At 41.1% G+C, this 24,899-nt stretch overlaps 1 protein-coding gene across 1 annotated transcript in view; it reads right to left on the bottom strand.

Moving 5' to 3' along the window:
- The window catches only part of SLIT3 (slit guidance ligand 3), a 490,596-nt gene that overhangs the window by 156,846 nt on the left and 308,851 nt on the right, over positions 1 to 24,899 (bottom strand). The window contains exons 9-11 of the mRNA XM_036391775.2: positions 21,886 to 22,027; positions 6,705 to 6,779; positions 1,482 to 1,553 (exon numbers count right to left, since the gene is read on the bottom strand). Coding sequence (XP_036247668.1) covers positions 1,482 to 1,553; positions 6,705 to 6,779; positions 21,886 to 22,027 — 289 coding nt within the window. The remainder of the gene's footprint in view (positions 1 to 1,481; positions 1,554 to 6,704; positions 6,780 to 21,885; positions 22,028 to 24,899) is intronic.

Raw genomic sequence — 24,899 nt, 5'->3', positions numbered from 1 at the left:
AATAAATTCTGCCTTGGGAAGTCAAGCCCAGTGGAAATGTCCAGCCCATCCAGCTCACTCCAAGCAGGAGCTGTGCCAGGACCAGGAAGCTGCAGCACTGCAGCATCAGCAGTAGTTTCATACCAAGCCAGAGCTGTAGCCCTCAGTAAATGTCACTCTCCTGCTGAATTGCTTCCAGACAGCAGAGAGGGATTTGACCATTTCCACAGCATGTGGAATAACACTGCCTGAACTATTTAACAAACACCAGCAACACTTAATATATATTTCTGGCATTCTCCCAGCTGGATTCAGGGCACAAAAAAGGGCCAATCCTTCTGCATTCTGGCTCAGAGGTTTACTGCAACATGGAAGTTTAGTACTTAATAACTTTCTGATATTCTTCTAGCCAAAAAATTATTCAGTTTCTCAGAATTATCCAGTATTCAGAAAATAAATTTATGTCAACTTGTAGAAATAAACTACAGATTTTAGAAACCAAGCTGGGTTATATGAATGTTAATGAGATAATTGTTTCCATACTGTTTTTAAAATTAACACAGGTAAATATCATTCTAGTTGTGCTCTCCTCTTCTCAACGTTTCTACTACTCTATTCTAGTTTATCCTCAATATTCAGCTTCTGATCTTGCTCTTTTTGCCCATTAAAAGCTCAACTGTTTTAATAGTGCTGTGGGTACCTAGGCTGAAACACAGCTGCATGTAAATTCAGCTTGGTGCTAAATCATTTTCTGTGCTCTATAAAGAGAAACAAATGGCTGTCAGGAGATTCTACCTTCCTTTTATCTCCTGTATGAAATAATATCTTAGTCCCCTTCCAGCTTAATAAAGCAGTAACTACAGCTAAGGTATATAAACATTTTCTTATGATTAGGTCCTTTCCTAGCTAGCTTGAAGAAAAAAAAGACAAACCAAAACCCACCACCACAAAAAAACTCCCAATACTAAAACAAAAACCAATCAAACAAAACCCCACACCACAAAAAAAAAAAACCAAAACAAAAAACCAAAACCAACCAAACAAACAAAAAAACCCAAAAAAACCCCAAAAGCAAATAAACCAGAAAACTCCAAAGAAAGTGTAATTTCTTTACTACAGAAGAAAAATCCAGTATGGAAATATTTCCCCAACTCTCCCCTGCCTGACAGCCCCAGTCATGCCTAAGGTGAGGTTTTGGTGAGCCATGAGCAGTGTGGGGGCATGGAGCAGCCTGCAGGTGCACGGGTACAGAAGACTGAATCATGTTTGAAGTGATTTGAAGTGCAGAACTCAGCAGCCTTATGAGAGACTTGTAGACAGTCCTCCTTTCTGAACTTCATTTTTCATTTACAAAATTTTTCATTTACAAAAGATCAGATGCTTCACACAAGCTGGCAGTTGCACACAGAAACATATGTTCCCCCAGACAGCACATTATCATTTTTATTCCTCTTACATGCAAGCTCTCCCCAAATGCCCATTCAGTTCTATTTTCTACTTACAATGAAATGAGAGATTTCAAGCCTTTGAATGCATCAGGTGCAATGTCAGTTATTTGATTCTTGCTGATGTCTCTGTGAAAAGAAAGATTTTAAAAAATGTTAGTAAACAGGAATTGAATGAAAATATTTTAGCTGTATTGGAAGAACACACTTGATATAAAAACAGAAATAATAGATCATATTATCTCAGAGAAATGATGAAGGATGTAAGGGCAGAGATAGGCAGAATAACAGGCCACAGCCTCAATAGAGAACACTCTTCTTAATAAGTGCTTTGATTTTATGGATGTTAAAAAAGTTTTTATGAAGAACAACAGTGGCACTGATGAAACCATCCCAAAGCCATTGATACTGGAGATGGCACTGCAAATGACAAAGCACAAAGGTGTCTGAACCCTGCAGGGCAGGCATGGAAGGGCGGCTTGGTAAGAGCAGAGCGGATGATGCAGAGTGCACAGCCCCTGATCCCAGAGCAGGGAGCTCAGCTGCTCTCTGGGGTCTGGGCTTTAGTGGCCTAGAAAAAACAAGCGGCACAAAATCCACTCAGCACTGATCTGGTGAAGATCAGACACTGGAGGAAGCCTTCAAGCAGCTGAGTGGGAATTGTGGAGCTCTGGAGGCAGCAGCACTGGGGGGACCCCAGCCCACTGCAGACCCTGCCAGGGAGCCCAGCCAGACCCACCCTTTGGCTGGGCTGTGAGTGGGACTCAGTCAGGAGGGCCTGCTGGATTTTTAAAGTAAAGTGAGCTCCTGGTTTGGAAAACACTCTTCAATTTGAATCATAACCAGCCAAGAACACAAGGATAAATGCAGACTGTGCCACAGTAACTTTACACAAGGAGCCCAATTTACTACACTTGGCACCCAGGTGCTCAGAGCTGGGTGCCCCATTGTGACTGTCACTGTCACCCAGACCTTCTGTCCATCAGCTCAACCAGGTGGGAGCTGGGACTCAACCTTCAGCCACCTCACTGCCCTCCCTGATGGCTGATATCAGCTTGTACCAGCAGTGTCCAATCTCTTCACTGATAGCTGCAGCAATGCAGTATTTCCTGCACATCTTCACTGGGATTTCCACTGGGGCACGTGCTATGGATCCAAGTAGCCTCTAAATAAAACATCACTTGAATGAGAACTTACTAATCAGAAAATTAAGAGGTTTTCCATTCTCTACATTTTTGAGCTACAAATTATGTTGGATAAATTTTAATGAGGTCCTCAAACTCTTTTCAAATCTAGGCATGTTAAGTGGGATTTTTTTGTTTGTTTTTTTGGTAACTTTTCTAAGGTTTGATTCTTTTTTAAAGCTCATAAAGAATTGCTCTGCAATCTACTGATGTTTTCTGCTACAACATCCTGCCTAGCAGGACAGGATTCATGGAATGTTTCGGTTTTGCAGCTCAACTTACAGCAACCAAACTTGGCACCTTGAAAGTAGGAACATTTGTTTTTGTTTTTATACAGGTTTTTGTGAAACTTGTTTAGACTGACTGCTGCTTTTTATCTAGTAAGCAGAAGTGGATCAGTCCTATCTATTTATTGAGGAATATTAAATATTGAGGAATCTTAAATATTGAGGAATGTTAAATATTGAGGAATTTAAATCTGCCAAAATCACTGGAAAAGGCGAGTTTGCTGAACAACAAGAAGCATCTGAGAAGGGGCATCTAGCTTTTGATTGAAGCATTTCAGCAGTGTTTTAGTGAGCTGCTGCAGCTCAGCATTCCCACCCTCCCTCTCTCCCTTGGCTGGACCCTAAGGAGTGTGTGAGTGATGGTGCCTGAGCGACAGAAACGCCACGCTGGGCTCACTTCATGCAGCTGCACTACAATCAGCATTAGAAGATAATTAGACACATTATTTCCTTTCCATTAGAGCCCAAGTTCCACTGCTGTCAGATTAGGAGATTCCATCTCCTTCTGACTTGACTGAGAGAAAGGGATTCAATTTTGTCCTGGCATTTCTGTTCCCTGTGTTTGGCCTGCTTTGGTGAGATTGTCCTATTCTGTCTTTCATTTACATCAAGACAGACAGAGGCTTTTCTAAGCTGCACAACCAGGACAATTTAGATGACAGAAGGCTCATTCTCTTAGTTTAGGCTATCTCAGAATCACTCAGGGGAAGTGTGCCTCTTCAACTGGAAATGTAATAAAATTATCAGGATTGCACTCAGGCAGGGATGATATCAGTCACCTCACACTCCCTCCCTGCACCTCTGACAGCATGATAGAAACCTCTGAAAAGGTTGTTGCACACACCTTGGAGGGTGGCTGTGCTCAGTCACCAGCTGGGGACATAAATTGGTTTTGACTTTGCACCAGCACAGAAAGGATACCCTGCAAGATGCTGAGTAACACATGACTGTATGGCTTAAATGTCTTCACTGTAAAAGGTTTTGAAACAAAACAGATTTATTTTTAGATGCAGCCAAATGCAAGACTATTAATAGCATTGGTTGAATACTCTCTTGTTGACTAACATTATTAAAAACAGATTACTTGATTATCTCCAACACATGAAATGGACTGTTCTCATTTGACAAGAGTACTCAGCAAAATCCATGTTATACACAGTTTAGTTTGTGGAAGCTGCTTAAAAATGTCACAACTCCACAGAGCTACTGGCAAGCCTGTGAAATCTCAATGTGTTTTCTGCTAAAATGTGGTAAAATTAGTCTGACAACATGAAATGCCACTACAAGCATCAGAGCTAGAGAGGTGCAACCACAACCTTCAAAGTTATTCCATATACTTGGCTCTTACTGTTGCTCTACAAACTTGTTAGTTAAAAGCCTCAGAAGAGCAGAGACAGGAAATGTGGGCAATTCTGATTAAATCCAAGACAAAATAGGTTTCAGCTCCTTTACTAAACCTAATCACCAAAATAACTCTCACATCCTGGAAGCTGTTGAAGAGATAATTCTGAACAGCAAAATGCAGCTATATACAAGTATAGGACTTGAATTAATATACATTTTTTGCAATCATCTTGACCTAATAATATCAAGTCATATCAAGATTATGTTGGACAAGTGGATCTAATTTAATAATTAGTCTCAGTTATCCAATTAGCTAAGGAAAGGAAACTTCATTATCTTGCAGGAAATACTCAGTAAAGAATCAAAATACAGAGAGTACAGAGTTGCAAATGAGGACTATTATCACTAACATTTTTGCATATTTTTTCACCTGAAGGAGAAAAATACAATACAATTTACAGGATTATGCTAAAACCCTAATGATATAAAATATTATAATAGTACTTAATGGTTACAATAACAACAAGTATATTAATGTTCTGCATTTCTACCCCCAGTAGGGCATCCATTAATTAAATTGAAAATCTTCCTGCTATGGCATTGTTCATTGAAATCCAAGTGACAGAAATGAAGAAAGGCTAACAAAACTTCAGTGATACTGAACTTATCCTTCCTCTAAAGGTAAAGGATGGATGATTCTTTTGTTTGAGGATATAGTCTTTTCACCAAAGTAATTTTTTTGTGTTAACAGGACTGAGAATCTTGAAAAGATGGTGTCAATAATCTCTTTAAATACTGAAACAAATGTCCTCAACAAAACCATGTGTAACAGAACTGTTGCTCAATCCAGGGCCTCACTGTCCAGCAGGAAATAAACTTTAACAAGCAAACAGGTAGAAAACAAATGGCAAAACATCAGGTTTGTTATGGGGCATTCTGCAGCCCAAATACCTGTCCCAAGTTCTCCCACAAGACCCTGTCATGCCAACTAAGCTTTGGCACAGATCATCTGCCACAATAACTTATTATTTCATGATGAGCTCAGATCTCAATGAGTATGCCAATTATATCCCAAAAAGCTGTTAGCACCACTTGCTAATGGAATTCTGCTGCAGAATTCTAACATTAATAATTTCACATAGCAAGTGCTATGTTGGATAGGGCAGCTATCTACATTAAAGAGTATTTTTTGGTCAACTCCCATAAAACTACACTTCACCCATCAATGAAATATGAAAAGACAGTAAAACATCACAAAAATCTAAAATTAGTCATACCTTAGAAAGAACTATGTAGTGATTTTAATAATAAAAAAGTTACAATTTAGGTCACTGAAAAGGGATCCATCATTATTCACTGAAATTACCATCTTACTATCCAATACAGCACTTCTTTAAAAATACATACAGCTATATTGGAAGTGAGACAGAAGAATAGAGACCATCTAAGATTGATGATTTGACCTGTTAAATATTCAGATCCATATTTACAGCTCTTCAGCTCAAGGAACTTGTTAAACTAGGACTGGAAAACACAGCAATTTTGCTCTTAAATCTATGTGTGGTGCAAGCTGACTTCAGTTTCCCAAAGCTATCTGATAATCCAGTGCCTTCTCTGAAATGAGCTGACAGTGCCTTAATTCCAGCATTGTTCACATCAGAGGAGAGCTGCAAAGGCACTTTTCCAGCAGCATTAGCACTCATCTACAAAGCCTGAATGACTTCTGGAAGTTACTGCTCCAGTGGCAGCAGCAATATCTCCATTTCTGAGGGCAAGCAGGGCTAGCTTGCTTTACCACGATCTGTATCATCGTGGAGCTGTCACATCATCTCTCACATATCAGTCAAAAATGAAAGAAAAACCTGACTGGAGGAATGCCCCGTGTTATCTGCATGACAGCACTGCTACACATCAGGATTATTACTTTTTTAATCCAGAGTGAAAACAAAAGGAGTAATAAAAGGAAGAATTATCTGGATATCTCCTAGTGATTAAGCGACAGAGAAAACAAGCTGCAGCAGGTTTCTTTGTTTTCTTGTAAACAGTCAAAGCATTTCAACATCAGCACATCAAAGGCACTGCAAAACCTCCTCCCTGCTCTGAGAGAACTGGCTCCTGCTCCGGCTGGGGTCACCACCCTGGCGTGCTGCAAACAGGGAGAGACGGATGAGAGGAGAAACAGAACTCCAAATCTATTCCGGGGAAGCAGGTTTGAAGTCTGAGCAGACTAACAACTAATTAAATCACTTCGTTTATAATAGGAAGTGAAATTAAGCATTATTAAGGATTTCATGCACCGTTGGGCATCCTGAACCAAATTCCATTGTTGCTTATGCTCTGAAGAGATGATTTGTGCAATCCCCAGTGATTTCAACATAGAATTGCCAAGATGTTTCTCAAATGAAGATACTGAACTTGAAGCTAGAAGATTCATGATTGCTCTTGCATGTTGGTCTTATTAAAACTTACATTCTTTCAGCTTCTTGTACTGGGTGAAAGCTCCAGGGGGAATGATTTTGATGAGGTTTTGCTCCAAACGTCTGAAAACAAACAAAGCAATATACATGTTAACTACACAGCTACAGGACAGGAATCACATTAATTATGACAGCACAGTTTATATAAAAATAAAGCAATTTTACAGGGTCTTATGCAAAACATGTTTTTATTTTGAAGTCCACTAAATAGGAAAAAATACTGAGAAAATGACTTAGAAAAATAAAATAATCTCTCTGATTGCTAAATTGGTCTAGAAAAAATGCCACAAGCTAAGGAAACTGGACTTTTAAGGCTCATGGAATTAATAAATAATAGTAGGCACATTTTAAAGTTAAGGTAGAAAATAGAAAATACAGATGCTTTCCTTGACCAGCTGTTGTAAATAGAATGTAACTGTTTAAACTGACAGCTAGGCTAGGCTGTGACAGCTTAGTAAACAGATTAATAACACAACCAGACCAATTCAGGAGCAACAACCTGGGAACATGCTAGAAACCAAAGTGAATTCGCTGCTAGGTGGATTCATATTTTTAAGAGGGTAGGGAGCATTTTATGTTATAAGGGTAAAAAAAGAGAACTGCATCTTCCTATTCCAACTACCAAATACTTAAGTTTTTCTAAAATATGGTCCAGAGTACATAAAAAGTCTGCTGTTTTTATTTCTAGTATTTGACTTGAAAGAAGTATTCTTTATGAAGTACCATAAATGCATGTATCACTAACATAAAATGTAAGCAGCTTTAAGACACCGCCTACAGAAACCACTGAGATTAATTTCTGTTCTTTCCCCACAGTACTTTCAAGTATTTGTCAGCAAGTTCCCTGAATTCCTGCTAAAAGGAATGGCTTCTCCTCAGATGAACTTCAAATATTCATCTCCATTAGAAATGTAAAAGTGGATCCTCAAAAAACAAATTCCACTCACCATAGTAGCTAAATTTCTACTGAGCTGGGACTGAGACCAAAATGTGGTTTCACCTTGCTCTTATTTATTATTGAAATGTTGTGTCTTTTTTTTTTCCCTGAAGTGTCCTAATAAGTTTAAATAGTAAAAAATCTGTGGTTGAAAATGGCTTAGAATTGAAATACAAAAACATATTGGAATGATGGAATGAGGCACTCCAGTCATTTCAAGTTGCTGCAGCAATGCAGATGGGAGAAAAAAACCTTTAAAACCAGGAATGACAATAAAGTGAAATGGGAGAAGGGAGAAGTAAATCAAGGTTTGCACAGTACTAGGGTACAGTAGAGAGAAAATGTGTAAGCTCTCTATCCCTCTGGTGATCTGTGCTTTCATAAGCAAAAGAAAAGAATCCCCTTGAAAATAAGATAATTTGCCAGCTCATTTATACTCTAAGAAGCTATTTAAGTACAAATATTTTGATATTTGCACAGTCAGCTTGTACAGCCAATGTGCTCACCCTCTTTTATATCTGTAGCCATCTATTTTTTAAAGGTTGTGATCAGAGTTAATTCTATTCCTCGTTTTGTGATCTGAATTAGTGTCTGAGATTTCCCTTCCAGTTGGTCTAAATATAACACATTTCATTTCTGGCAAGTCCACAGTGAAATGCAAATTGCTGTGAGCTCCAGCACGCCACTATTGTTGGGTGTTTGTCACCAGAATTAGCAGCACACACTCTTCCCATAAAGGCTTTTTGTCAGCTTGCCAGCCGGGTGTTCAACTCCTCCCAAGTGTTTCTGTGCAGGCACTTCTAGGAACAAAAGAGGGTCATGCCTGCCCGATTTCCTGGCCCTGGGGATGGAAACTGGGGGCTCAGCCATCCTGCACACCAGGGCAGCACGCAGCCCCTACAGGGAAACCCAAACACAGGGCTGGGGGGAACGTGGGGCTCTTCACCAGCAAAATTCCCAGGCAATTTTAGTGACTCAAGGGTGGAAATGCACACAGAGTTTTCACCCCAGAGAGGGTGAAAAAAATATCCAAAATTGGAATAGTTAGCCACAGGTCCCACGTAATAATAAAAAAAAAAAAGAAATAAAAAAAAAGAAAATAAATAAATAAAAAAGAAAATAAAAATAAATTTCTAGGAAAAGTGGAGAGGAAGACAGAAACAGGAGTTATTTGAGAGTTGCATTCTGAAGCTACCTAATGAACTCTTCACCCTTTCCTACAAAATCTGCAGCAGATGGCCTGTACAGAAATAGATGGACAAGGCTCTTGTCATCTGCTGCTGCATTCCCACCACAGCACCTGACATTGCTTTATTCCACCAAACCCTCTGCAAATGAAGGACTCAAGAATCTCATGGCACGTTCTGCTCAGTGCACTGCATCTTGCAGATGGCACCAGAGCAGCACCACGGGCCCCCATCAGGGTGTGTGGGCAGGTGGGCTCCAGCCTGGGCACAAAGCAGGGCACCAAGTCCAGGGCTGCATTAAATAAGCTGTGCCTTAACAGAATGAAGTTCTGACCTGACTTCTATTTATTTTTTACACAAATGGATGTTACAGAATGGCAGACCTAGCCTGAAAAACACAATGCAGTTTCACAAGTAAAATGACAGGAAACACCTTGTTTGGGTTAATACTTTACTCATTCACCTCATTTAGCTCATACATGACATGTTGAGGACAGCAGACAATTAAAAATCTCAAGACATTCCAGGTTCTGCCAGGAGGGGAGCTGGAAATTTCAGGGAGATGAAGGCCTAATTAGAAACTCTACAATGGGAAACTGCTAGAGATGCCATCTTTGAAATAAAGTGAAAAACAGTATTCTTACCTAATATTGGCTTTTTTGCCCCAAAAAGTGTGAAAGTGTAAATTTTACAGCCACATTTTATTTCTGAGAAGAATACCTAGGTTACCTAGAACATGACCTTTGGAAAACTGTGCTTTTTATGGTGCATCCCTATACTATGGAGTGCTGTCATACACTACAAAACCATCTATGCTAGTGCAAAGCAACATCTGGGAGTTCATTTTTGGGGGGTATTAGCAGAATATATATAAAATAATTTTACATTTGAGAAATCTGTACAGGACACACAGTTCTAAAAAGCTAAATTTTGATAATTTAAATGACTACCTCCCCTCCCATTAAAGGTTTCTTACAACTCAATAAAATTTTTCTTGATTCTCCTGTGATATTTCATATTCAGATCTATTTAAGAGACTTGCCAAGAAGAATTCCCAAAACTGATAAAGGGAACTGGTCCTGTTCAAGCTCCCAGAGGTTTCTGTTGCTCCTCTGTTGCCCCTGTGGCTGTGCTGAGTGCTGAGATGAAGTGAGGCACATCTCCCCCTCCCCACACACAGCAATGCTCTGTCTGCCTCTCCCAGCTTTATTTTAGAGGCTTTGACAACAACATCAAAGGACAGGAACAATTTCCTTTCTCTTCTCTAATATATCATCAGAGATTGGAAAGTATGAGGGCCCACTGGATTCAGATCCATTTTTTCTTGTAATAACATGATGCTAGACAGGATAAAGTCCTCCTTCTTCCTACATTTGTTTTAAATGACTTTGCAGCAATGAGAGCAAAAAGTAAACACATCAGAGAAAAAACCAGAACAAAACAAACCCGGGGAAACCATGCAGTTAAAGATGAAAAACTATCCCAGGGTAAAGAACAAGCACTCAAATTCCCATGCTAATCCATCTCAAAGTTCACTGAGGTGCAAATCTTTTCATCACCTCCTCCTGTGGTGCCTGCATTGCTCACGCCCAGGATGGCAAAACACAAAAGGATAAAAAACTCTGCCTAACGGGGACTTAGCAGAGCCAGCTCACACTCAGGAGTGATGAAGCCATTCGTCTTGAAGAGTGATTCCCCCTGCAGAGCTGGGGAGACAGACGTATTAATTTGGGCTTTAACTATCTCCCTTTCATTGAGGGAAAGAAAGAATTTGTTATTTGGGTCTCTAATGGAGCAGTTTGCTAGCAATTTTCCCATTTCAAACACTGTCTCAGCTGCTAATGTGCAATGTTTTGTCAAGCTTACCTACCCATAACATAGACAAATCACCACCTTGGAGAAAAAGAGAGGGAGGGAAGCATCAGTACTGATAATTCTCAGCTGTCAGATGAATAGAGCCTACAAATGAGACAGGCACGCTCTATTAACAGTGCCAGGAGCTGTGTCACCAGTGTCCCTGGGCATGGGGCAGGCACTGGGGCCCTGCTGGGACACAGAGGGGATGAGCCAGGTTCCTCCTGGGCTCTGCTGGGCTGCCATGGCTCAGCCTGCCAGGACCAAACAGCCCCGAGCCAAAGCCACCTCCAAGGGAGGGAAACACACCTGTGGCACTGGCAGGACACACAGCCTGTGTGAAGAGTGCTGGGAAGGGCAAAATCCTTGTTTTCCTCCTCCCTGTAAGCAGGGGTTTGCAGGGAACTGGGTGGGGAAGGAAGGAGCATTGACATCCACCATGGTGACATGTGATGGTGTTCACGGGGCTCTGAGGATGAGGGAAGAGATGAGAATGTTGACTCAGTGTTTCAGAAGGCTTGATTTGTTATTTTATGATATATATTATATTAAAACTATACTAAAAGAATAGAAGAAAGGATTTCATCAGAAGGCTGGCTAAGAATAGAAAAGCAAGAATGATAACAGAAGCTGGGACAGAGAGTCTGAGCCAGCTGACTGTGATTGGCCATTAATTAGAAACAACCACATGAGCCCAATCCCAGATGCACCTGTTGCATTCCACAGCAGCAGATAACCATTGTTTACATTTTGTTCCTGAGGCCTCTCAGCTTCTCAGGAGGAAAAATCCTAAGGAAAGGATTTTTCATAAAAGATGTCTGTGACGTGACAGAAGCCAGGGATGGGGAGAACAGTTTGGGTTAGGAAGGAGGAAATTTCTAGGGAACACAACAATCAAGCCAGGGACTGAAGCAACTGGATTATAAAAAGCTACTAGGACCATTATTCCAACATTTATCTGATAATTTAGGCTCTCATATCTTACTGTGCATTTTAGTCTCTGATGAGGAAAAGTCTACAGGTGTATTTTTAGTATTGAAGGTGAATAAATCATACTAAATAAATCACCATCATACATGGTCTTCTTACTGCAGATATGAGCTGGATCTGACCCCTGCCCTGACACCTTTCTTTGCCTCTTTGTCTGACACACAATCTTTACTCCTAGCATACACAGCAGGTTTGGGTGTCTCCACTGAATATTTACCCAGGACAGCCCTGGATGGGAGGGAAGGGAGGAATCCTGCCCTGCAGTCACAGTCAGGACTTGTAGCTCATCCAGCAGCACAACCTGAAACAGCCACAGTGCAGCAGGGCCCAAACCTGCAGTCCTGCTGCTTCAGAAAGTGCTCATGGCCTGACATCCCAGGGAACAGCTTTTTGTGCCTCTCAACCCTCAGCTTTTTGTGCCTCTCAAACCTCAGCTTTTTGTGCCTCAATCCTCAGTCCCCAGGGGAAAAAAAAAAAAAAAGAAAAAAGAAAAAAGAAAGTTTTCTAGAAAACAAAGTGCTTTGGGATGGCAGGACATGGAGGATTTTGGAGGATTTTAGATGTCTGTGCTTACTGCTTGTTTTAACAGTTGAAGCCTTCACCCTGCAGCCCAGCCAGACTCTACCACCACTATAAAACCCCTAAACAAATTGGGTCCTCCAAGACTTTTATACTGCTGCCTTTCATCACAGCACCTGAATGACTCCCAAATAAAATTAATAATACACATTATAAATGCTTCTTATGGAATCTGCCTTAGGAAATGGAGAGCTGAGAGCCAGTAAAGCCTCCACCTGCATTAATAAAGGTGACAACTGGAGTTTCCCTTCATATTCCCTTTGCTGTTGATGTTCAGGTCTAGCTGTCGAGCTCCTGCTGTAGTTTTAGACAGGGCTGCTTCCTAACAACTCACCCCAGGGCAGATCTTCAAAAGACAAAATCCCATCCACAGTGAAGTGACTTGTCAACATAAATCTACCTAGGAAGTTACATAGGTAATTCTGCTCACCAAAAGATATCTTTCAGAATGAAAACAGATGTTTTGATATGTTCCTGATACCATGGTGTTATTCTAAAAGCAGTGCTGGTGACATTGGATCTTCTGACACACTGTAGTGAATTTAGTTTCAGCTGTGTAGCTGAGCAGTTGATCAGGCATCTCTGGTAACTGCTGAATTTGTGATGGCAGCCACATTAGAAATCCATCCCCTCTGTTGTAGCACGTTAATTTTGCATTAAATATAGCACAGACAATCAGGACACCAGAGAAATCCACAGACTGGTATTTCACAGAACATCTTTTGACAAAACACCAACGTCTCTCTAACCACATTAACACCAGATGAAGCATTGTTCTGCCAAACCTCAAACCTTCTCCCTCTACCACTGTGACACTCCATATTTGTGGTGGGAAATTTTGGCCCTTCTCATCAGAATGTACACAGCTCATCATTGTAATGTCCCTGCCAGTCTCATTCATATATTTTCCTTTCTTTATCCCTGGCTGAGGGTGCAGGCTCCCCCTGAGCTGCTCCCACACCTGCAGGAATGCTGCTGGGTTGTGCCCAGATGTCCAAGTCCAGGTGAGCTCCCCTGAGCCATCACCTGTGAGGGTGTTCAGGGTAAATCAGAAGCTGTTTTGGGGATAGAATACAAAATAATGCTCTGAGTCTATACTAGACAGAGGCATTTCTGGATGATTCTAGACTAGACAGGCAACTTCCCATCTCAGCTGACTTTACTGGGGCATGTGGACTTGGGATCAGGGTTTGCAGGAAGAATTTCCCCTCTGTGCAGGACAGTGGCTGTGAACACAAACACAGGAAGCAGAGTCCTTAGGCTGGAGAGATCTGGCAGTTTCCAGGTCCCTGCTGGTAATTCCATCCCTCATTGAAGCAGCCCATGAGTTCAGTGTTGGTGTTTCTGAGCTGGGTTCAGAGTTGGTGTTTCTGAGCTGGGTTCAGTGTTGGTGTTTCTGAGCTGGGTTCAGAGTTGGTGTTTCTGAGCTGGGTGCAGTGTTGGTGTTTCTGAGCTGGGCTCAGAGTTGGTGTTTCTGAGCTGAGTTCAGTGTTGGTGTTTCTGACATGGGTGCAGTGTTGGTGTTTCTGAGATGGTTTCAGTGTTGGTGTTTCTGAGCTGGGTTCAGAGTTGGTGTTTCTGACATGGGTTCAGTGTTGGTGTTTCTGAGCTGAGTTCAGAGTTGGTGTTTCTGAGATGGGCTCAGTGTTGGTGTTTCTGAGCTGGGTTCAGTGTTGGTGTTTCTGAGCTGGGTTCAGTGTTGGTGTTTCTGAGCTGGGTGCAGTGTTGGTGTTTCTGAGCTGGGTTCAGAGTTGGTGTTTCTGACATGGGTTCAGTGTTGGTGTTTCTGAGCTGGGTTCAGTGTTGGTGTTTCTGAGCTGGGTTCAGTGTTGGTGTTTCTGAGCTGGGTGCAGTGTTGGTGTTTCTGACATGGGTTCAGTGTTGGTGTTTCTGAGCTGGGTTCAGTGTTGGTGTTTCTGAGCTGGGTGCAGTGTTGGTGTTTCTGAGCTGGGTTCAGTGTTGGTGTTTCTGAGCTGGGTTCAGTGTTGGTGTTTCTGAGCTGGGTGCAGTGTTGGTGTTTCTGACATGGGTTCAGTGTTGGTGTTTCTGAGATGGGTGCAGTGTTGGTGTTTCTGACATGGGTTCAGTGTTGGTGTTTCTGAGATGGGCTCAGTGTTGGTGTTTCTGACATGGGTGCAGTGTTGGTGTTTCTGAGCTGGGTTCAGTGTTGGTGTTTCTGAGATGGGTTCAGAGTTGGTGTTTCTGAGCTGGGTTCAGAGTTGGTGTTTCTGACATGGGTGCAGTGTTGGTGTTTCTGAGCTGGGTTCAGTGTTGGTGTTTCTGAGATGGGCTCAGTGTTGGTGTTTCTGAGATGCTGTGGGGTAGTGACCAGCAGGGACATGGATCCCATACCTGGCACCCAGGGACTGCAGCTCAGACCCAGGGATTTGGGTTCAGAAGGCTCCCAAGAGACCATCCCCAGGGTGCTGCACTGTTCTGGTATTCACTTCCAGCCCAGCATCTGCTCTGAGCACTTTTCACTGATATTTTTTTGGAATTCTTTTTAGGGGGGCTGTTTTGAGGTTGGTTTTGTTATTCTGAAGGGAGACAGAGTTTCTCTAGCACCTGTGTGAAAGCAATCATTCACCAATGGTTGAACCTGATAAATATAAACCTGTAGGATAGTTTTTAACAAGCCAGACCCAGAATATCTGCTGCACTGAGAAGCTCTGTGAGGTCCCAGACAGACTAAGCCCTGAACACATCACATTGCTGTTTAATTACTGGTTGAGGAGGTCAATCCTGACCACCCTCTATTGACTTCCAATTATTTCAAGAAACTTCCAGCCCTGATCACTCCCCAGGTTTTCTCACAATGCTCAGGGATCTGAGAATTTCAAGCCGATTTGCATTTTTTTTGTCAAGTTGTAACACAAAACTATTCTTTTAGTGAAAATGGAAGTAAGCTGACAGAAAAAACCAAAAAGTTATTTTTTAATCTCTAATCTAACTTACTGTTAGGAGCTGTGTACATTCTGTACATCTGTTTTTACTGCACATTTACAATACTGACAAGGAAAAGGCAGAACACCAGAAATTAGCAGGAAAATTAAGTAGCTGTTTGGTAGTTGAAATTCTGCCACCTGTAATATTTTCTCAACAGATTCTGTTATTTGACAATAGACATTCCTCAAATCCTTTCTTATTTTCACAGTCTTTTTAAGCAAAATAAACAGAACATGTGTTAGCCAAAAGACAATTTGTATTTCAAACAGTAAAAAATCTGATTAGTATATTTTATGTCAAAGCTGTGATTTTATGCTTTCTATTTTATTTTCTGTGATTGCTTTTCCTCTTCATAATCAGCTTTAAGAATGTATATGCTCGTTATATATTGCAATCTCTGTTTTGCTTGGCAACACAGGAGCTTTGTGTTGAAATTTGTATTAGATAAAATATATATGCCTTTTTGGTTATACCACTCATTTTTATTAGTAATTATCAATTTGTGTTTATACTGGACTGAAGTGATATCTCTGGGAAAAAGAGACTAGACATACACATACAAACCCAAAAAATCCTAAACCAAACTAAAAACCAAAACAATCTCAAATCTACAAACCTTTTAAGTTTAATCCTACACAGCTTGCCTGAGTAAATTAACCTGAACATAACTTTTTTTCTAAAAGAAATTTCCCAGTTATAAAAAAGCAGTGAAGAAGGTAAAAATTGATATGGCTGAAATAAAAATTACCATATGTATGAAACCTAGAAATTTATCAAAACAAGCCCACCTTCCTGTGCCTGCAGATGACATTAGTTACACAACTTCAGAAAGAAAAGTAAAGATGTAAGAAATAAATCTGCCTTGATCTTGCAGCAGAAACTCCCTGCTGTTTCTGCTTGTTTCTAAAACTGTGAAATGCAGCTTTCTGTTTTCCTTAATTTGTCTCAGCACCGAAAACACTTTTATTCTTAAAATTTTCCATGTATTTTTATTTTCTTCACTGACTATCAATCTAAAATATTTATTATTTCTTTATTATTTTTGTGTTTTGAGTTCAACAAAAAATTTTCTACATCTTTTTGGCCTGACAAAATAAACTTCTGTGGAATGCAAGACACAGTTTGACTGGTGAGATCCAGAACAATGTAGTCAGGTTAGACATGAGAAGCTGTCCAGAGCCAATTTACAGCAGTGAATGAAAATCATATTACAGGATTCAACTACAGGAGCCAACCTGGTTCCCCAGGCAGAGAACTTGCCACCAGAGGCAATTATGGAGCATTTACTGCAAGTTCAAAAATACTCTGCTGGCTTCAGCTGCACTATTTACTGGAAGCCTGGGAAAATTATTATAATTTTCTTTCAGGAGGAAGAACAATGTTAAATTAAAAATTGTCATTCCTTTTTCCATGAAGTTTATAGTTTCTTTACATTTATATTCCTGATAAAACTTCTTGCCTTTATGAAACTGAGAACTTCAAAGCCAATTGTTAATAAACATGAAAATGCTGTCGTGTAGTTAATTTATAATTCATATAACAAAAAAATATTCTTATTACAATGAATAGTTACTGGTGCTCAATCTTTCTATAATAGCTTTTCTGACTTCATTCTAGTTGGAGGAAAATTAATTTTGAATACACCAGTAACTTAAACACCCAGAAATTGTTCATCACCCTCTTCAAATCACAAAAGCTTCCTAAAGATTCCCTGCTAAGCCCTAGCTGGCCTGAAATGCACATTCCTGCAGGTATTGAAGAACAGAGAAGGCGATTTCTTCCAGAGACAATTCCTGAAACAACAAACACAGCAAACCTGTCTGCCTCCAGGTCTGCAACACTGCCCAGCACACTGGGACCCTCAGGACATTAAATTTGTCAGGAAACCATTCATTAAAGGTAGAACAAGTAGAACATTACATTACAAAGTGATCATCTTGCAGAAAATTAGGTTTGTGCTCATTTTGCCAGAACCAGGAGAAAACCAACATTTCATTTTTCCTGTGCTCCAACTCTAGAATTTTTCTTAAGAGTGAAATTCTGCACCAAAATCACGTGCTACTTATACCTACAAAAACATCAGCCACCCGTTCAGCTATCAGAAGTGGAAATGCTAAACTAAACCCATGTAGAACAAGTGACTAAAACTAACCTTAGGCCAAGCCTAGGAGCTGGTGGAAGGGCTTCCATGCCTGTTGCTGTGCCCAGCTGCCAGAGGAAGCTGTGGTTATTATCTCAGCAAACAGGGTGCCTAAACTGCACCATTCCTTCAGGGACTGGCAGCCTCTTTGCTGTCTGGAGCAATTGCATCAGCATTTAAACAAATGGTTTGTGATTGTTTTTGAGTCAGGTACATCCTACCCAGCTTAATCTTGGCTCGTTCAATTCTATTTCTCTTCATCTCACCAGACACAGGGTATGGTACAGGTAAATGACAATGGTGAAGCAAACTTGATGTGAACAGATCTCAGATCTGTTTCAGGATTTAAGGATATACTTTACATTCTGGAGTTTGATTTTTAAGTCTGCAGATGACTGAGACTTGGCTTTTCAGAGTAATTAACACTGCACAGCACAAAGTGTTCAAAGCACAGTGCCTGTTGACTTTTGCTGCAGCTGGGAGTCCTCAACACTGCTGAATGTCTCAGCTGAATCAGCCAGAGCTGAGATTACATCACCAGTGACCACCCAAGGAAAGCTTGTGCAAGTCACTTGCCCAGAATCAATTAATAAAACCACTGGCAAGAAGAGGCACAACCCAATTCTCTGAAGAGCATTCATGAGATTATCTTCCCCACAGTCCCCATTTTACAGTTTTCCTGTTTCTGCAACAAGTGAAGAGACCCTATCTATACACACAGGCTCCCTCCCTACACATACCTGATGCATCCCTAGGCAACAAGAAATTAATCCAAGCTGTCAACAGCAGCATGAGACTGTGCTGCTGTTGAAGTGAATACCACCACAAATATACACAAAAGCTTCAAATGACAACTGCAGCTACAAATATTAACTTTGGTATTTTCTAGCATTTTCCAGTTTATTTCTTTTTACTTTAAGAAAACCCCAAACATTTAATTCAGTGGCCTCAAACCCAAAAGCTGAAATTACTGATTCCATCACAAGGAAACTCGAGTGCAACAGAAGTGTGAGTCCCAGATCCCTGTAGTGCTCTCTAACTGGAATAGCAGCAGTGCAAACAGGAGCTCCCTGTGTAGTTTAAGAGTTAATCTGTGCCTAGACAGTCCCTAATGCCCAGGGACAGACACTCAAATTGTTGTTGGGTTTCCCAAGTACATGGTGAGGAGGCAGGAAGGCTCTCCAAGGTAAATGTGCTCCATCTGTCCCTGTGTCCCTCTGTCCTGCCCCAGTGTCCCAGCTCTCCTGCCACCCTACACAGCTGCTGTCCACTGGCACCAATCTCAGGCCTTTTCACCAAATACTCCCCACTTTCTCAGACTCACAGCACTTTGCTCACCCTGTCTCGATTTCCTTTGTTCCCAATTCTTCTCCTCGTGTGTTTGGTTGTTTCCTCATTTCAGTTCACCCTTCTTTTCCCATCACTTTCTGTACTGGGCTCAGCTTGTTTACATTCTCTCAAGCATCCCAACCACAATCCAGCCTCCAGATTTATCAAATAATTAATTCCCTCTTTTCAGGAAGATCCTTCAGAGAAGCAGCACCCAGTGCCAGTGGTTGCTGCTCCAGCATCTGCCTCCAGGCATGAGCACTCCCTGGCAGCAGGAGGGGGCTGTGTGCTGCCTCTGGGGAGCTGTGCCCTGCTTTCACTCTGCAAAGTCTTGTACCAACTGTTAGCAAACACAAAGGCACAAGTGGAAGTCCCTGCACCACTGTTTTAAGGTGTACAACATCCTCAGACAAGACCTGCCCAGAATTCACATCCTAAAACACAGCCTTGCTTGCAGTTATAAATAAAATATGAGTGCATCAGTCTGAGGCAGACAAACAGCATGAAAACTTCCTTCTAAAGCAGGGGCAGAGGAAGAGTGTTGTGAGGTGGGAAAAGATCAAGAGGGGGTTACTGCTCCTGCCCATGACTGGCAGGCATCAAACAAACGTGGCAGGCAGCTCGTGAAAGCAAATTCTGTTTGAAACCCTACAGCCAGGGCTGGCAGTGCCCTCACCCCCTGTGCCCACATCTGCACAGGCAGGAAAGCTGTCCTTGGGCTGAGTGATGCCAGGGAATCACTAATGACTGAGAAAGGATCTATGCAGCCCATGTCCTGAGCCCAGAGCAGCCCAAGCCATGTGGTTCCAGGGCTCTGCTCTCCCCTGGCTCTGTGGGCTGAGCTGTCATTCTGTTTGACAGGCACTGGCTGCAGGGTTTTGATCGAGTCTGAGCAGAAAAACAGATTCTCTGGAGGCTTTGTCTCCTCTCTGTTGGTCATCCCTCCTTCCCTACACCTCTCCAGCATCAAGCCCATTCTGCACTCACACCGTGTTCCCTATTTACCTTGCATGCATTTTCTCTCACCCTTTCTAAATAACTGCAAGCTCTCCTTTTACTGTAGATGCTGTCCCAATATAGGGAATGACTGTTTTGTTCATGTTCCAGCAAACCACCACACATGCATTTCAGTATTTCTTTCCATTAAATGCCTCCAGGTGCTTAATGACTTTTGTTTTCACCCAAGTAGTCATGCAAAACTTTTCTGTTTATTCTCATGTGCTTCTCTATGGCACAAACTCTTCATTTCTCCTCTGAAAAGCAAAACAGAACCACTTTGTAAGCAGAGACTCTTTTGTAACACTCAGCACACAGTCTGCATTCCTCAGCTTCAATTTCTCATAACTCATTTTTCCTCAGTCAATTTGGCTGCTGCTGTCAGCTCCCACCTAAACAAGAAGCTTCATAAAAAACCAAATTGCATTCTCTACATTCTTGCTACCTATTTTATGAAATTATGAAAAATCAAGTCTGGGGTACAGATTTCTAGCTTTCCTAAATTGCTTACTTAGTAGCAAACATTCTTGCAATGAAGTCCTTCACCTCGAGGAGTAATAGAGTAACACAACAGACTTCTAATTCATATGCAGGAGAGGGAAAATTAGCACCACATGATGCTTGTTTGATGTCCCATGACAAGTGAGTTTCCTGGTTTGTGATGGGTTTTTATCAACAAAACAGTCTTAGGACTTTTTGGCAGCTTTGTCAGAGAAGGTTCTGCCTACCCATGCTAATGAAGAAAGGTAGGAAGGCTGAATAAAAGATCTTTAATTAATACTGAAACAGAGTGAAATGTAGGTCACCTTTAATAACTGTGTTAGAGCAACAGCTGTGTGTTTCATTTTTGTAGAACAGTTTGTAAGTCAAGTGTTCTTACCAGAGCAATTTGGCTTACAAGAGAATACTGAGTTAGGGGGAAATACAAGAACAAGTTGAATTCAATGTTCCTTGGGGTTCTTATGCCCAGAGCATTAGAAGGACACACAGACAATGAGAGGGCTGGAGCCCCTCTGCTACTGAGAAAGGCTGGGAGAGCTGGGGGGAAGAGAAGGCTCTGGGAAAACCTTAAAACCTTTTCCTAAAGGGGCTCCAGGAGAGCTGGAGAGGGACTTTGGACAAGGGCCTGGAGTGACAGGACAAGGGGGAATGACTTAAAACTGACAGAGGGCAGGGTTGGATGGGATATTGGGAAGAGATTCTTCCCTCTGAGGGTGGTGAGGCCCTGGCACAGGCTGCCCAGAGAAATTGTTGCTGTCCCATCCCTGGAAGTGTCCAAGGCCAGGTTGGAAGGAATTTGGAGCAACTTGGGATAGTGGAAGATGTCCCTGCCCAAATCTGGTAGGATTGCTTCCAACCCAGAACACTCCACAATCTTACAAATTTATGCTTTATCATGGTAAATTTTGCTGTGTACCAGTATTTCTACAGCAACAAAAAGTGGATAAGTCCAGTGAACATGCAAATATTTGAATTTATACTGTGTAGACTGTAAAAACTGGCTGGATGTCAGAAAACTCAGTATGAAAAGAACCTAAATAGGAATTGATCTGCATTCCCTGTGGACTAACCACAAGTAAAATGGTTTAATGTAAAAGTATTTCAGGCCCACAGTAGTATGAAGTCATGGACACAGAAATAGTTGGTTCCAATTCCTAGCGGTAGTAAAGTCAAACAAGTCAATAAAACAAGCATCTGATTCCACAACACAAGGCACAAAACTGTTAAAGAGCTAGAAATAACAATGTGGAAGACAAGATACAGAAGGTAAAATCAGCAGAGACAATGTGCTCTGATGTTCTAATTCATTATAAATGCATCCTGCCAAGCTAAAAAGATGCCCCTCCATCTCATGGGGAAATCACTGACTAGAAATAAGAAAGGACTGTGTATTTTCATTTACTGACTATAGAACTGCAATTCTGGGTTTGTGAAATGTAAACACAATCTGAACTTAAGGCCCCAAGAACTTTACCTTGCTTTCAGGTAGGACAGTACCAAACTATCTTAATTTACATTTAAAAATGGTTTGAGCCCTTAGATCAAAAGAACAAACCAGAGAGGACAACTACTGACAACTGACTTGAGAACAAGCTGACAACTACTTAAAACAGCTTTTAAAACATACCCCTTTCTTCCACGCAGGAGGCCGTGACATGGGATAAAAAAGGAGAGAAATGGAAAAGATTTGTGCATGAGACTGGCACTTACATTTCCCAGATGTCCTCGGGGAGGTTGGCTGGGATCTCTGTCAGGCCCCTGCCCCTGCAGTCCACCACGTTGTTGCTGCAGGTGCAGGCAGAGGGGCAGGAGACGGAGCTGGCGCTGCACGACGGCGGCTCGGACTGGGGGCCTGCACACAAGGAACACATTCCATGCTTTAAAAAATGGTTGTGAGGCTTTAACAACAAAATGCTATGGGTTTTGCAGATCCTCTTACTATACAGAGTAATAATTTATTTGCAGGTGAATATAATATCCTACAAATCAACTGCAGAGAAAACATGCAAAGTGTTATTCCTCTCAGCCTCCACTCTATCAATCTCTTCCCCTCATGAACACTTCCTTCATGCTCACCCATATCAGTTCATTCAAAGATTTTTAAATTAAGCTTTAGAATCAAGTAGCATTTCCAAATTTCCAAAAGTTCTCTTTCTCCAGAAGTTTCCATTACACAAACTCTTCTTGAGTACTTTTACATACTGAGAGAAGACTCTCATCAGAGACAACTTATGTTTTTGAAATAAGGAAACCTTTTGAAATAAGGAAACCTGTTATGGTGTGAAGACTGGGAATATGAAGCCAGCTTTTTTTCAAGATAAGACAAGGCAGTTAATGGAAACATAAAAAGAATTTAGAAAAACATAAGTTCAAACTTTCAAACTCTTGCTTAAGCTAGACACAAAGACACAAAGCTACACACAGAGCAGAGGTGTAGCATGAGGACATTGCTCTATACAATTTCTAGTCAATTCATTAGATTCAGGCTTAATTAAGTGTCATTACATTTTTTTGAAACTGTAGCAATTATGTCATTTTACTCAAATGGTTATGATTCCTACATTTAAAGTTTTGATATATGCATACATTTAGCCATAGATAAAATGGGTTTGCTATGCTAATTGAGGTTATCAAGATGTAGCAGTTATTGGTTTATTTATAGTGAGTCATATTTCCAAAGTACATGGAACACAAGAAGCCTCAAGTATCTTTATGTTGAGATACAGATGGCTAAATGTGAAGGTTTGTAAGGCTGGTAAGAAGTGACAAAAATCGTAAAAGATTGGCCCTTTGGGTGGAAAATTAAACACATCATAGCTGTCAAAACACAAATACATACAAGAATGTGGAAATACTATTCACAAAGCTGTTCATTCTTGGGGTTTTTTATCTTTGAAAAGACCCATGATGGATACTTTAATGTATTCTAACTACAGGTGACAAAAAGTTTAAAAAAAGAAAAAAAATATTTGCACCAACTCGTAATTCACCGTTCATTAGGACAATTAGAGATTTTATAAAAACACAACATTCCTATAAATTTCCTCTCTTGATTTATGCCTCCATACTTGCTTGGCTTAGCTCCTAACTCTGCACAGCAGCGTCAGCTTGTACAGAAAGCTACACATGTCCCTGCTTCCACAACCTGGTAAGCAGCACAGAACAGTCAACATCCCAAAGAGATTCCAGTGGCATCTCTCAGGGTCACTATTTTCAAAGGCAGACAGAGTTTGAAAGGACATCAGCTGAAAACTTCTGCAGGTGACGTTACACATGCAGAGGGAGCCCTCCTGGAAAGCAAAACACAATTACTGTGAAATCATTCCTTCCATTAGAAAGGTGTTGAACTCTGATGGGAATTAAGGAAACTCAGACAAATTGAAATTAAGTTCCAGCATGCTGTCATCCTCTTTAAATATTATTTTGTAACCAGGGATGACAGAACTGCCTTATATTCAAATATAATGTTGAGTTTCAGGATAAGATCACCATTTCAGTTGTGGGCAAAATATTGCCAAATTCGAATACTGGGTTGGAAATATTTTTATTGGTTGATCACCTGACTTTCTGTCAGGACACCAGAATGAAACTCTGGGTTTCATAGCACTGAGTTTTAAACATAGATGAACAAATTAACATTGATGTTATTTAGAGCTCTGACTGGCTTCATTTTGGCAGTCCAGACCTCAGAGCTCCAATCCAGGCATCCAGAAGTTAGACTTTAAGAGGTAGTGACCATGTGAAAATAAATGGACCTCACAGGAAATTTGTGCACGGGCAGGGGTCAAATACATTCTGTATGAGAGTGGGCAGCTGCTTCCACCATGAGATGATCCTAATGACCCTCTCTCTCTACTAAAATACCCTCTCATTTAAAGTCTACTCTCCAGCCACCTTGACAGCTGCAGGTAAGGAGTTTTCATCATATTTCCATCATGAGTCTTTCATCTCATGGCAGAGACCATTTTAGTGTCACCCTGAAGAATCATCTGGGCTAAAAACTACTGTAAAAATAATTCAATAATGTAATAAAAATCTAAATCCATATGCATATGGTCCAAAGAAACAAATTCATATTTATCAAGCAACCTGAACTTTGATTTTTTCCAGTTTCAAAATCTTTTTATTGGCTTAACACATGATCATGCATTTAACAAGAAGTTAAGTGGTAGCTATTTGAACTAAAGAGGAAAAACCAGTGCCACTAATTAAACATGTACATGTATAACAGGCAGGACAAGCAGCTCTCTTGGGTTTGTTTTCTGGCCATAGAAATGCAGGGCACACATACCACCACTGTCAATTATTAGAATTGCTGCAAAATTAACAGAAATCTGCACAACAGCACTGCCAGCTTTGTCTTTCATGGAGTCTAAGGTTTCTGGAGCACTTTAATTGTGACTACTCCCAAAAGTAGCTTATTGCCTCAAAATGCACACAGCCCTCTGCTGTGTCTGTGTAAGCACAAGAGGTTTTTTCTCAGCCCTGATCACCCACATTTTACACTTTCTCTTTGTCTGCCTACCCTCTGGTACAACGGCCAAAGCAAAATGAAGGATGAGTGACTGCAAACGAGCTACTGCAAGCTTTTAGAGACAGGGAGAAATTATCAAATTTGCAAGAAACTTCAGAGCAATCCTTGCTCTCTGGGAGATAAAGAGTTGGCAACGAGGTCAAATCTTCCACACAACCATTGACATCTCCATCTCTGGTGTGCTTTCTGC

This window comes from Molothrus ater, chromosome 15 (assembly GCF_012460135.2).
Source record: "Molothrus ater isolate BHLD 08-10-18 breed brown headed cowbird chromosome 15, BPBGC_Mater_1.1, whole genome shotgun sequence".
In the NCBI taxonomy this organism is placed as follows: Eukaryota; Metazoa; Chordata; class Aves; order Passeriformes; family Icteridae; genus Molothrus; species Molothrus ater.
This window is presented reverse-complemented; position numbering and strand designations above follow the sequence as displayed.